Source organism: Macaca mulatta, chromosome 12, assembly GCF_049350105.2.
Source record: "Macaca mulatta isolate MMU2019108-1 chromosome 12, T2T-MMU8v2.0, whole genome shotgun sequence".
NCBI classification, from domain to species: Eukaryota; Metazoa; Chordata; class Mammalia; order Primates; family Cercopithecidae; genus Macaca; species Macaca mulatta.
In genome coordinates this window covers 75,168,255-75,182,972 of record NC_133417.1, presented here as the reverse complement: position 1 = coordinate 75,182,972, position 14,718 = coordinate 75,168,255, and the positions used below count along the sequence as shown (strand labels likewise).

Sequence of the window (14,718 nt, the reverse complement as noted above, 5' to 3'; positions counted from 1 at the left end):
TTTTAAGTGAAAAATATATCCAGGTCATCTTCAAGATCCTTTTAAGCCTCTGGAATTTTAAAGAAGTCCTCAGTAAAGAGTCATGAGAGAGAGCTGAATCCACTGATGCTGAGAGAAATGATTTTCATTCATTTGCTCTCTTATAACTCCTGGGGAAAAATAGCAGCAGACAGAGCAGTGACAGTCAGAGAGGGGTGACTTTTTCGGAGCAAAGGCATTAGACGAGATGACACATACTGACAGGTTCAGCAAATAGTGGATGCCCTGCCAATCAGCAGATAATTTCTATGTGTTGCAAAGTGGGAAAGATTGTGAGTCACGCAGTATTTCAAAGACAGGGCATGATGACCTTGTGTGAGATCTTCTAATGTGAAGGTCAAGCAAAAGGAGAAAGTGGATAAAGGAAGAAAAGGGAAAAGCAAGGAGACCCATGTACAGGCAAATCAACCACATCAAGGCAAGTTGCTTCCTATTTCCTGACAGTACCCAGGGAACCTTCCTAATTACCTGTTTTATTGACATCTGAGGCTCACAGGTAACCAGCACTTCATTAACTCATAAATCTTTTTCCAACTTGTGAAAGTCACTTCTTCCCTGACTCAGTCAAGGTTTTATTTTCTTCCCTTACTTGGTAATGTACTCAATTTATTTCCAGTAAAGAAAGGGTTGCAGGGAAAAGGTCAGTGAGGAAAGCCAGAGGAAGAAACCACACACAGCATTCTAGATCCCAGCATACCCTGAAATGGATTTCATTGTTTCACTGACAAGAAATTCCAAAACACTGAAAATAGTCACATTCAAATAGAAAAAAAATTAATTCTGAAACCAAATGTATTCAAAGGATTTTTGTCATTATTTTTCATTTGCTTTTCTCCACTGAGGTGGGGGATGGAGAGAGACAGACAGACAGACAGGCAGGCAGGCAGGCACTGACTGAGATCGATTCCAATGAAACACACAGGTAAATAATTTGAGTGCCTTTTAAAAATACATAAATGCTTAATGTCTATACTTTTCATCAAAGAGCTTTTTCGGGAAAGGATACATTTTTAGCACTAAAAATTAGTAGCACTCACACGTGACCCACACATTTGGTCAATTCGTAACCCTTCAAAGAGAACTGTGCAATTCTAATTGACAGGGTAATTTTAAAGTAAAGAACTTGGTGAATATAAACCCAACATATTTTTCCTGGTTTGGGGAAGAAGAAAGCTGTACAATGTATGTAAATATGCTAAGATTTAAAATAATAAAATAAAACCTCTTATCATTCCTATCCAAGAACATCAAGTCAGCCACTAAGGTTGTGACAATGGCAAGTGTTGAACGCACATGAGCACACATAATCACACTGAGAATCTGCTGACTGATTATTGCTGACATTGCCTAGTTCGATCTGATTCATCATTTGCACAGGAACCAAGAGACATTAAAAGGGCAGGAGGTTACACTAGGAGGAGAGAAGCAAAGCCTTAAACTAAGTTGGGATAAGGATCCTTTTCTAACAATTGCCCAATTCTTGGGATCCACTCTGTCCCGAGGCAGGCAGTGGAGACTTAGTTACTCGTATCCCACATCTGGAGATCTAGAGGCTTCTCCCAAGATGGAAGAGATGAGTAGTGAGAGAATAAAGAGATTATTAGAGATCAGAAGCTTGGCTGGGCACAGAAGCAAGCTAAGTGGAGTCACTGGAGTGGAAGGGTCTATTTAAACACATACACACACACACACACACACACACACACTCTCTCTCTCTCTCTCTCTTAGCTGCCTCACATTTATCACCTTAAGAAATTTTTGAACACCTGGTCTATATACAAATGCATAACAAGAAAGGAAAAAAATATAGATGATCTCTTATCAAAACTACATAGTATTTTGCTAATAAGAAGCTATACCTTAATCCTGATATTCAGGAAATTATGTTGCCACATTAAATAAATGGTGAGGGGTAAACCATTTGTAAAAAATCAAAGCGCACACACAAATCCTTCCAGACACCATTTCCCATTTTCTGACTTATTACTGTACACAATGCAGCTTTTAGCTACTGCATTCTTATATCCTTTTGAATGCTCACCAGACTATTAATCTAAAAAGCCAGGTGCTTCGTCTGCTCCTCTAATCACTGTGACCTGTTTTTGTGATTCGAAAAAGCCAAAAGACTAACTCTGGCTTGGGTGGGAATCATTTTTGGAATAGTGGTTGGTGGTTGTTCACATCTGGATTAGGTATAAAATGATAACATTATGATGATGAACACCAGAGAGCCTCATCTGCATATAAATAGACCTAATCAGAAATGCAAATTGCAATCAGGAGAAATTTTTAAAGGCTGTGATAGCTGTGTGATTGTGCAGATAAGGAAAGGTCAACACTTGTATTGTTAAGGCAGTTAAATGGCTCCCAGCCTGCCCAGAGCCTTCTTTTGAAAGAGACATTTGGAAGGTACAAATTATCTCTCAATCTGCACCCTGGTTGGGAAGGCATCCCTGGATAGCTTCATTTTCTGTAACTAGAGCTGTGAGCTGGCCACACATCAGCCCGATTCCAATGAAACACAACCCAACCTCTTGTACAAACCCCTAATGAATACACAGAATAGAAAGTATACTTGCATTTAAATGCTCTCCAAACAGACCTCTTTCTGCACAATTTTCCATTGAGACAGAAATTAAGGGATGGAGAGTAAGATCTATAGTGCTGATGTAACATTTTCTGATACATTTCAATACTGGTCTGAGTGAATACAGCAATATGATACACATATGTTTACACTGAATACTAGAGAAAGTATGTAATTAAAAAGAAAACATTAGCATTTAGACAGATTACTTAATTCACAATTCCATTCGTAATCTTATCGTGCAAAGTACAAAAAATGAATATCTCAGAAAAAGCTGAGTGCTAAAAAATATGCAATTGTTCCAACATGGTCTTATTATTCCTTGGGGTATGTTATCTTTCAGGAACATCCTCTTCTCGATCCCCCTCCACCCCCCTTGTTTTTTCAAAGAAAATATATTTCACAATCAGGCTTTGTCAGGTTTGGAGGGAAATTGCTTACAAACTATTTATTATCCCTCTAACTAGACACTTTCACAAAGTACTAATGAGTCAAGAGCGCCATCTTGTGTCTTACCTTGGAATCTTAAAGAGTGTTTTCACAGGATGCATGTCAAAGAGGGGAGGGTCTCCATCCCCCAGTTCAATAGCTGTGATCCCCAAGGACCAGACGTCACAGCGAGCATCATAGGAAGAGTCATACTGCTGCTCACAGGCAATGACCTATTAGACAAAAGCGGGACACAACACATCAATCCGACTGCCACATCAGATGTCCTAAAAAGGCCCTGGGCTGATCTTAGCCCCCTTCACAGTTTCCTTGGCCACAATGTTATTGAATTCCAGTAATGAGATGTGTGTATTCTAGGCCTTATTTGTGCATAACTAATTTGTTATCTTATTCGTTCATTAACTTTTAAAAATGTGTCAGTTTTGTTTTTAAAAAGCATGTATCGAACCGTCCAAGTACCAAGAACAGCACAAGGGGAGAAAGCCAGTGTATACCACACCATCCCAACCCTGCTATTCTTTAAGGAAAGGCTTGTCTACATCCTTCACCTCATTACCAGCTACTGAATTCAATAACAAGAAACAATTGTTCTCAAAGATGTTTGTGTACTTTGAGATGCATGAAATCCCCAAGAGTATGACCAGCTAAGCAGAGAGTTGTTGGAAGACTCACATGGTTAATATAAAGTAAAAATGACCCCACTCCACCCTCTCCTTTTTCTAAGAGCATCTTTCCCCTCCTCAAACTCCAACAATGGTGTACATCGTAGAAACAGCTGCCATTCCAGTTACTTGGCCTGACTAGGTACAAGAGCAGCAGAACCAGAAAATGACCCTGGGCTTGTCATTGGGTTGAGGAGTACGTGACCCTGTGGAGGAATGTTTTTATCAACTTATTGAGTCAGTCAAGAACATCTTCTACACTCAGACTCTGATGACTATCACAATGGCGATAGGAGAAGTCGGGAGTGAGCCAGAGGACGTGGAGGATCAGGAACCCCTATTTCACTTAAAGTCTGCCACCAGGATGATCGATGGCCATGGCCAGGTGGGAAACTTTGATTTCTGATGATCCAAAACACCAGTGAGGGGGCAACACCTGTAACGGTGAGCACAGGAAGACCAGAGTAATAGAGCCACCCTCTTAGGCCGTCATAATGTCTTTGGCTTTTTTATTCCAAATGAGATGGGACAACCGACTGTGGTGAGCAGAGGAGTGACAGATCTAGCTTATGTTTTAGCAAGATCACTCTGGCTACTGTGCAGAAGATAGATTATGAGAAGAAGAAACAAAACCAGTTCAATATGTTACTGCAGGGATCCAGATGAGAGATTGTGAGATGGTGAGAATAATCAGATTCTAGATATAATTTTGAATGTAGAGCCAACTGGATTTGCTGAACAGGGCTTAGAAGAAAGGAGAGCTAAGGAAAACTCCAAAGTTTTTGACATGAGCAACCACCAGAATAGAACTGGTATTTACTAAGATGAGGAAGACAGTAGGAAGAGCAGGTTTGGGGTGAAGAGTGGAGCTCCATTTAGGATATATTAAGTCTGAGATGCCTGGGACACTTCCAAATGGAGAAGAGTATTTTAACCTGGTGAGACTCATACTGGACTTCTGATCTAGAGAATCATAACATAACTGCTATGGTCTGAACATGTCTCCCAAAATGCATGTGTTAGAAATGTAATCCCCAATGCAACCAATGGAAGGTGGATCCTTTTGGGAGGTGGTTAGGTCATGAGAATTCTGCCCTTGTGAATGGATTAATACTACCATGAAAAGGGCTTGCAGGACTGGGTTTGCTCCCTTCTGCATTCTGCCATGTGAGGACGCAGTATGAAGGCCCACACCAGATGCCAACACTTTGACCTTAGGCTTCCCAGCCTCTAGAACTGTGACAAAATAAATTTCTGTTCTTTATAAATTACCCAGTCTCAGATAATCTGTTACAGCAGCATGAAACAGATTAAGACTAAGAAACAGGTGTTTGTTTTAAGCCACTAAGTTTGTGGTATTGTTATGGCAGTGATAGAAAACTAGTATTCCTGCTCTCTTCCAGACAGTGCATTGGACTTGTAAGGCCTGGTGAAATGTGCCAACTGCCTTGCTCTAGACCCTGTGCTCTCGTTCTCATAATTGCCCTGTACTCTTCTCTTCTGAGCTGGAGAACATTTTCTACAAATTGACATCCTTGGCCCGGCCCCAGCCCCATCTTCTAAATAGAATATCCTGTCATACTTTTAACATGTTATTTTCAAATGTACATTCAAACTGAAGTTCAAATAATTCCAATTTCAGAACCAAAGGCCATTTCATTGCCCCCAAAGACCTCCCTTTTCTCACCCCAATCAGGTGAGAACCTACATTATTTTTAAAGATCCCTATTCAACACCTTTCCTTTCAGAAATGACACTTTCAAAAGTGCAAGACAAACATAATTTTAGACCTATCAATCAACAAATAGTTCACTGTTATTCATGACACTGTGATAGGGCCTGTGAGGGAGAGAGAAATAAGACTCTGTCCTTCCCCAGTAGGAGCTATGGCCAATTGAAATATAAAGTGAACCTATCATAATTAAATGACAAACCATGACAACTATAAATATGCCCTAAGACAATGTGTAGTAACATGTCCAATAAAGGATATGGGCTCTGAGTGCTTAAGATTTTAGAAGGAGACCACTGCTGGCTAAGCAAGACAACACAAAGTATCCAGTACCCATAGTCTACAACTTCTGTGGGGAAATTCAAATCAGCTTCTAGCCAACTTGGATGGGACACAAAACACAATTCTAAGAACATATCTCAATGTGAAAATAGAGATATTCTAACATTTCTCAAGTGTTGTCATAAAATATTCAAAACTTGTATCTGGTTTCAGCTTCTCTTTACAGACAAACATTATCTTCAGCTCATTCTGATTAACAGAAAAGCATATCTTGGCCTAATTCTTCTCTTCAGTGCATCATGTAACAAAGAAATTATTTAAGTTCAGCCTTCCAAGGAAGTTTATTGAAAATTATGCTAATAAAATAATTCACAAACAATTATTGAGTACCCATTAGTCTGGCAGGATAGTACGCCCTGGGAAGAGAAAGTCAAATACACACTGAACTTAATCTTCAAAATAATTTGGCAAAGTAGGTGCAATGATCACTTATGCAGGTGTGGAAACTGAGGATAGCATGGTTAAACAGCTCACCTGGCATCACATAGCTAGTAATTGTCAGGGCCAGAATTTGAACCCAGGCAGGGAGAAGAATAACTAAACAAATCATTGCCATATAAGTGCTATATATAATAAAAGTTATAGTTGGTTAAAATTGTAAAAATTATCAGCTTCTGCACTCATATTTTGACTACACTAGCCAGGTGTTCTGAAGTTCTGTCATTTCAACTCCATCTTCTTCGGGGGTCTCTTTCAGGATTGCTCCTCACCAGGAGGAAACAGCCCTTTCTGCAGGTTATACATATGATGAGAGTTAAAGAAGCACTCTTAAGAGGACGCAGGGCAACTGAAGGTCAACACCCTGGAATGGGATTCCCTATCAATCCAATACCAAAGTCTGAAGCTATTTCTTTAAGAGAAAACAGTACTATCATTCTCTTTAGCTCAACATTCTCCTTGCCTCTAGGTGAAATAAAGCTGAGTTAAGGATGCTTGGATGGTCCAATGGTCTTTCTTCTCTTGCCCCAAGGAGAAGGTGACCTCAAAAAGAACTCTCTGAATCGGTTGCTAGGATGCTCCATTAAGAAAGGAGAGTGGGGCCAGGCGCGGTGGCTCAAGCCTGTAATCCCAGCACTTTGGGAGGCTGAGGCGGGCGGATCACGAGGTCAGGAGATCGAGACCATCCTTGCTAACCCGGTGAAACCCCGTCTCTACTAAAAAATACAAAAAAACTAGCTGGGCGAGGTGGCCGGCGCCTGTAGTCCCAGCTGCTCGGGAGGCTGAGGCAGGAGAATGGCGTGAACCCGGGAGGCGGAGCTTGCAATGAGCGAGATCCGGCCACTGCACTCCAGCCTGGGCGACAGAGCGAGACTCCGTCTCAAAAAAAAAAAAAAAAAAAAAAAGAAAGGAGAGTGGGATGGCAAGTAAGTGCACTGCTTTGGGACCAAGTTTTCCAGGTTCTGTAAGTCACATTAAAGGAGTGGATAAAAATGAGATGGTGTTGTGCAAAGGACCCCAAATGCACACCCTTTCACCTCTGAAAACAAATCATATCCTCAGGACCTCTTTCAATCTACAAAGTGGCAAGGTGGAAATAAATAACCTCTACCATCCCTTCTAGCTGTAATATTCCACGACTTTGTGATTTCCAAGTAAGTGATCTTTGGGTAGTATCTCAAACTAGTAGGCTAACATCGCCATACAAATTAGCTAGAGTGAACAGTACATTATTCTGAGGTGTGAACAGGATGGCTGGAACTTTGAGGGGATTTTATTGCCAATGTTTTGTAGAAGGTCTTAAGGTCTATGACAACATGCTGGTTGCTGTAATAATGCCTCTGTTAAGGAAGAAGAGCTTCGCGACCGAGCAATTGTTTGGATGCTGGTTAATGGAGCATGTCCAGGTTCCCACCTTGAAATGCAAACTCACGGCTTTCCTGGTACAGTTAGATTACACTGCTGCTTATTTTAGAAAGAAGAAAACACTAGTGCTGGATTACTAGCAATATCTACGCACTGGCAGCTTTAGTGCCCAAGGCCAATAGCTATTTTACCTGGCAGTGGGCTTGAGGCTCCCAAATGTTGGTCATTGCCACCTTAGCTGCCAAAACCTTTTCTTTCTGGAGACTGAGAACAAGAAACAAGTTTTCACTAATGGCTTAGCTTGACAGGTCTTTGGAGCAAAGGCTAGTCATTATCCGTCTTCAATTGCTTGAGGCAATTCTCTTTAGCCTTCTTCAGGCTAAGGAGTTCCACAGATCCAGACTCCTTACATCTACCCCCAGTCACTCCCTCCTACCCCACAGAGGGAACACCTCCCCTCTCCTACGAGAATCTATGCGATGAAACCACATCCACAACTGCTTTGACACATATCATCCCTTTGTCTGACCTTGAGCAAGGTCAGCTGTGTTCTGTTGAAGATGGCTGTTCCTTTCCTTAGCCACCAGCCAGAGAATGGCAGAGAAAAACAACTGTCAGCAGTCCTTGGGTCACGAAGAGACTTTCACCTCTGGCTAGTGCTAGAAAATCCCAGAGCCTGGCATCTTTGTTTTGGTTTTGCCACCAAAACCAAAGTCACTGGGTGACTTTGACAAAATATTTTATCTCCCTGTACCTCTTCTTTGCAAGCAAACCAAGCAACCCCTTTTTCATGGGCCTCATCTGAAGCACTGCTTATGAAAATGCTGGTTATTCAGCTTTTACTGTGGCCCTAAAATGTTAATAGTAGATATCATTGGATCACTGACACATGGGTAATAATTATTTTATTTACTTACTTCTTTAAGACCTTTTGTGTTTTCTAAAATGTCTATAGAGAGCATGGATTATTTCTATAATAAAAAGAAGCAAATTTTGTGGTTTTTTGTCTTGAAAATATAAATAAATATTGAAAAGTTTGCCTTAATTTTCAAGGGCATGCCTCTTTGTTCTGGAGTATTTGTTGACTGCTGGGATTCTTTATCAAGAAGTTGGCAGGTTAAAGGTGGTGTCTTGATAATATAACTAGGTCCCTGGCTGGATGTGGTGGCTCATGCCTGTAATCCCAGCACTTTGGGAGGCCAAGGCAGGCAGACCACGGGGTCAGGAGTTAGAGACCAGCCTGACCAACATGGTAAAACCCCGTCTCTACTAAAAATAAAAAATAAATAAATAAATAAAAATTAGCCAGGTATGGTGGCGCATGCCTGTGATCCCAGCTACTCAGGAGGCTTAGACAGGAGAATTGGTTGAATCCAGGAGGCAGAGGTTGCAGTGAGCCAAGATCACTCCACTGCACTCCAGTCTGGGTAACAGAGTAAGACTCCATCTCAAAAAAAAAAAAAAAAAGAAGAAGAAAACTAGGTCCCCATGAGATTAATACCAGAAGAATGAAGCATAATTATTCATGTAGCATAATTGATAAATGTTATTGATCATAAGGTTTCCTAAAATAGAACTTCTCTGGAATCAGAAGTTGTAGTTACAGTATAACTATTCCAGTGGCAGATTTTTAAAAATCAGTTTTACAAATGAAATTCCCTTCCCAACTATATCCCTTTCTGCTGTAAGCACAGGGCATGAGTAAAGCACTTTCACTTTCTCGGGCCATCATGATCCATGACTAGAACTTATTGATAAAGTTACCAAGACAAGGGTGAGTTCCACTCTCTCTTGCACAATGACTTGCTGTATAAGAACCTGAGCTAACAGCTCCTCATCTCAAGATCTTCATCATCCGAAAAGAGCATCTGCATTATACTATATGTGAAAGGGATAAAAGCAGTCAATATATGAGCTTCCAGATTCAGAAAACCTAGTTTCTCTAACAAGATAGTTAAACCATTTATCAAATTATATGTCAAAGAGCTATTGGGCTGAAATTTCTTCCAATAATGTAATTTTAAGCAATGTTTTCAAGGAAATAGCATTATAGTATTTTTGCTGTCATAAGAATTTATCAAACTTAAACAACAGGAATTATTCAGACTACTTTATTTTTCCACTAATATTTTGAAATGTCATTAAAAATGTAATTAGGTTTGCCTTCTATGTTCTGATTTCTCACCTTACTAGAATCATTCGTGCGATCCAAAATTATAACCAAAGGTCGGGATTAAAATTTCACTCAAGTACACAGGCAAAATGCTGTTATCTCAAGAGCTAAATTCAGCTAAATAAGAGGCAAGGCAAACAGACCTAAAGCTATTAATCCTTGGCTGACCTTGAGCCCAAAAATGCAGGCAATAGACTGGCAAATAAGATGGGCTGAGAGGTAGGAAGGCAAATAAGATTCTTAATTTTGCTTACACAATTCATGCAGCATAATTGATAAATGTTATTGATCATAAAGATTTCTAAGTCAGAACTTCTCTGGAATCAGAAACTGTGGTTACAGTATAAATATTCCACTGGCAAATATTTCTATCACTTTTGCAAATGAACATCTTAAAGTGTTATAAGCTGAGAGACTGAATAAATAAATGAAGTTTCTTACCTAAGATGATACATAAATTCAAAGGAGGACATATTTGAGATTCGTTCTTTTTTTTTTTTGTAAGGGAATATGGACTAGATGAACTGAAATTGAAGTACTTGGCAAGGGATGGTCTTTCATAAAACTAAAACTGGGGCTAAGATTGAATCCACATTTTGTACACTGTAAAATTGCCAGCAGTAATTTAAATTAGACTGTTCTTACGAACTTCAGGAAGGTCTCTCATTATATTGTGATATTCTATGGGTCTCTTTTTTCTCAGGATTGTAAGTTCAGCTTAAGTCTATGGAGAAATAAAGCCAGGTTCAAATTAAAAACACACAAAGCATGCGTATACAACACCAACTTCCCACCATGGCTAGTGGAGGATAGAAGGGGAACTCACTCTGGGTTTGAGGTCAGCCCACATGCTGATTTTTGCACCTAAATTCCCGGAAACCCTGAAAACAGATCATTTATTCTTACTTGTGTGTTAAGTCCCCTTCTCAGACTCAGGACCAATATCTACAGAACTCCTAGCATGTCCAAATTTCGTATGTGTCCTTGGTACTCAAAAAGTGAAGGAGTACATTTGCTCCCAGTGCATTCCCACTGTGGTCGCCTGATCCAGAGCTTCCTCATACACAGATGGACGATGAAAGGACCTTTAGGGTTCACTCATTCAACCCCCTTCTTTTACAGAAGAGAAAACTAGGGCCTGAGGGGAGAGTCAGTTGATTTGTCTGAAATCACACAGTTGGTTCATGACCAAAGAAGGAGTTAACTCCATGGTTACCTACCACCTTCCTATGTGAGGCATCTCTTGGGAATCCTCATAATGATGGAGAATGCTGAGCCACTTCCAAATACATTCCATATTCAGAGAGCCGCGGTCACAGTAATGTCTATGCTATGAGCCCGTAGACACAGCATGCAAGCATTAAGCAGATGGATTTCCTGCCACCTCTCACTTACCTGTCCCTTCACTCTCCCTTGCTGCCCCTTTCCTTTGCCAGTTAGTGCTCCATTTCTACCAGAGTATGTTAAGGACAGGGCAAGGAGGACCTCTACAATTCAGTCCATTTTACAGCTTGTCAGGTCACATATTATTACACCAGGTCAGGAAACAGATTCAGAAAGTTAAGAGACATATGCGCTCAAGGCCATAGCTAGTAGGCGATAGAACTGAAGCATGAGCGCCCAATCAGAAACTATTGAGGAAAAAAATGTTTTTCTCCTTCATGATGCATCTGAAAAACAGGAAGAGAAGCAAATCAAGCAGAGTATCTGAAAGTTCCCACTTGGACATACTCCTTCATCAGCAAGTATCTGTGGTTTCTGTCCTTACCCAGGCTGACAGCACTATGCAAATAAGGATGTCCTTGAGAATGTTGTATGTTCCTATTAGACAGTGATTCTGTTTAACTCTCTAAAATTAAGAAAGGTATGGGAGGCTGGGCACTGTGGCTCATGCCTGTCATGAACTTGAGCCCAGGAGTTCAAGACCAGCCTGGGCAACATGATGAACCCCGTCTCTACTAAAAATACAAAAATTAGCTGGGCATGGCGGTGCATGCCTGTAATCCCAGCTACTAGAGAGGCTAAGGCACAAGAATCACTTGAGCTCTGAAGGTGGAGGTCGCAGTGAGCCGAGATCATACCACTGCACTCCAGCCTGGATGACAGAGCAAGACCCTGTACCCCCTACATCCCCCCACAAAAAGGTATGAGAAATACCCAGGACATTAAAATAGAGCACGAGAAACACTAGTCCATCTGCCTCTACTTGTTCCTATTTCATCCTACTCAAGGCTCCTCTGAGGTTCCATCCCTCACGCTGACTGCTCTCCTCCATTTGCTCTCATGATGGCTCAGTGGCCATCAGGCAAGGAAGCAAATGTAGAGTTTGGCTTGGGTGGGAATTCTCTTTCATGGGCTAAGACTGTCCCCAGAACAGGGCAGTGAAGGCATTGACTGGAGCTCAGCCATGGGTCATCTGGGACCCAGAGCTCAGGAAGAGCTGAGGCCAACTCTGACATTCCTCCAGCAAACACTTCTGTTCCTGCAGTAACAGAATCCGTTTTCCTCTTTTCCTCTTTGGTGGATGAAGAGAAGGGGCAACAGCAGATGCTTTGACGCTTTTCACCTCCCCGGAGAGGAGTGAGGATAGCCTTAAAAAGCCCGAATGCTCCTGGCAGTTGTTCCTTTGACATTTCTGGCTTAGCACTTCTCGCTCAGCACTCGGAGGGGATTCACGTGAGGCCTCGGCCCTGGGCCTCACATGCTTCTACACATCTGGGATCTAAAGCCCTCAGATAGGGTCTTATATTTAGACCCACCAGGAAGAGGGTAATAACATATCACCGGCTCCTCCAGAGCCAGCTCCCCGCCTCCACACTGACGTATGACACATGACTCAACCTCTCCACAGAGCTCCAGCTGAGAGGGAGCTACTGCTGGAGCTGAGGTGAAAACCCCGGGGCGGCCTCCAGTCATATCCACTCCCCGCACCCCACACCTTGGGCCCTTCGCCTGCTGGAGCACTGAGCGTCTGGGCTCTGCCTCAGTGCCTTAGAAGACAGAACCACTCTGCAAATGTAGGCAGGCCAGGGCCAGCCTCAGAACCAGAGACGGAATCTCTGTTTCTTTGAACCTGATACACAATGCCTGGGGTGAACCAGTGAACAGCGAAAGTGATGGAATCTCAGAGATGAATGTTTCTAGAGAAGGTAGGCAGGTCTTTCAGCCAATGATCTGAAGTTCTAAACCTCTCAGTTAACTCTCCTGAGCTCCCAAAGCCTGCATTCCTCACAGTGATATGACTGGCAGGCAGGGTCCCATGAATCTCCAGTCTTTAACAGAAAGCCAGGTAAAATAGATCCTAGCAGCCATGGCATCATCATTAGTTCACTCTTACTGAGAACTTGTCCCACCCTCATTGCTTGTGGAACATCAGCTCCATGGAATATGAGAACTGAAGGCGGGTCTTCCCTCTAAAAACAGTAAATGTTCCCTGTAAAATAGAAAGGAACTTAAAAGGCAAAGACTGCCTAAGCCAATTTCTTCTTTTTCACAGATGAGAACAGGCTAAGCAGAGGTGGGGGAGGGGCAACATATGCCACCGTTGTTAAAAGCCCCTATTATGTCTGGCACGGCCCTGAACAGTTGCAGTACATTATTTCATTTTATCGTTTGAGGCAGGTTTTTTCTCCCCATTTTACCTCTTTTAACTTCTCCCCATTTTACTTCTTTTAACTTCTCCCCATTTTACTAGTCAGAAATACTAAGTAACTTGCCTGAGGTTACTGGTTATATAGGTAGCAGATATCTATGATTTGCTCCTAGATCTATCTGACTCTAAAATTTGTGCATTTTTACTCAAACTGAAGCCATATTGAAATAACTGACCCACAATCATTTTTTAGAAAATGAGTAAATCTCCTAAATTCAATTCTAAAGAACTTTATTTTTTCCATATCCTTCTCTTGGGCAATAATTACACTGGCTTTTAGCATCACACTGAAATATTACATTTTCCTTCATATATCAGGAAGGATAATTCTCATCTAAGTTAAGAATTGGGGGAAAAAAACATTCACGACTTATCTGGTACACCGGTTGTCACAATTAAATAATTTGCTGTGGTATAGTGGTTAAAAGTAAGGACTTTGGAGACAAATATCCAGGTTGAAATTCTGTTGGCATCCCCTAATAACTTGTCCAAGGACAAGAATAGTTACTTTCTATGACTCACCTACTTCATCTAAAACATTGGACTAGCAATAGCACCAGCTTTTTTGGTAGTGTTGCGAGATTTATACATGAGTTAATACACACAACTCACTTAGCACCTAACACATAGTAAGCACTCGCTAAATGCTAGCTCTTATTTGGGAACCAAACCCATTAGCTAGAGCTTAGGGAACAAAATGGCAATAATGACAATAATAATAATTCAACTCTATAGTGTCGTATGTCTTTCACAGCCCTTTGACACAAAATATCTCATTTGTCATCTCTAGCCCTGGCAATGCCAAAGGAAATAGCATTATCTTATCATTTACTAGGAATGGCATAATTAACAAAGGCAAGAGTGGCTGCAAAAAGCTTGCGATATTTCTGCATTGGTGTAAGCTAGTTGTTATGGCAACCGTCCCCTGTCAGCGACCCTTTGCCAGGCAGAGAGAGACCCATTTTTGGAGCCGTCACAGCACATCTGTTTCTCTGCTCAGCTGATTAGCTCTTGTTTGCAACAATGAGCAGATGGAAGTAAAGAGGGGAAAAATTTTCTAAAAAGAAGCAAATGTTTATTTTATCCACAAGTCTGTTTTCCAGTAAAGAAACAGACCTTTTGCTGTTTTAGGAAGATGCTGCCTATACTAGATCCTTAATGCATGGTGGAATTGCAAAGTGTAGTCAACCTATAAATTATAGGTGATAGGTCCTTCACGTGCATATTTTATTTTTATTTTTTATTATACTTTAAGTTCTAGAGTACATGTGCACAACG

General features: G+C 41.3%; 1 protein-coding gene across 1 annotated transcript in view; it reads right to left on the bottom strand.

Annotated features, from left to right (window-relative positions):
* Window positions 1-300: 300 nt before the first annotated feature.
* The window catches only part of LOC144333275 (myosin-IIIb-like), a 102,934-nt gene continuing 88,516 nt past the window's right edge, over window positions 301-14,718 (bottom strand). Inside the window, exon 9 of the mRNA XM_077956520.1 lies at window positions 301-3,288. Within this exon, the coding sequence (XP_077812646.1) occupies window positions 3,139-3,288 (150 nt within the window). The 3' untranslated portion in view covers window positions 301-3,138. The remainder of the gene's footprint in view (window positions 3,289-14,718) is intronic.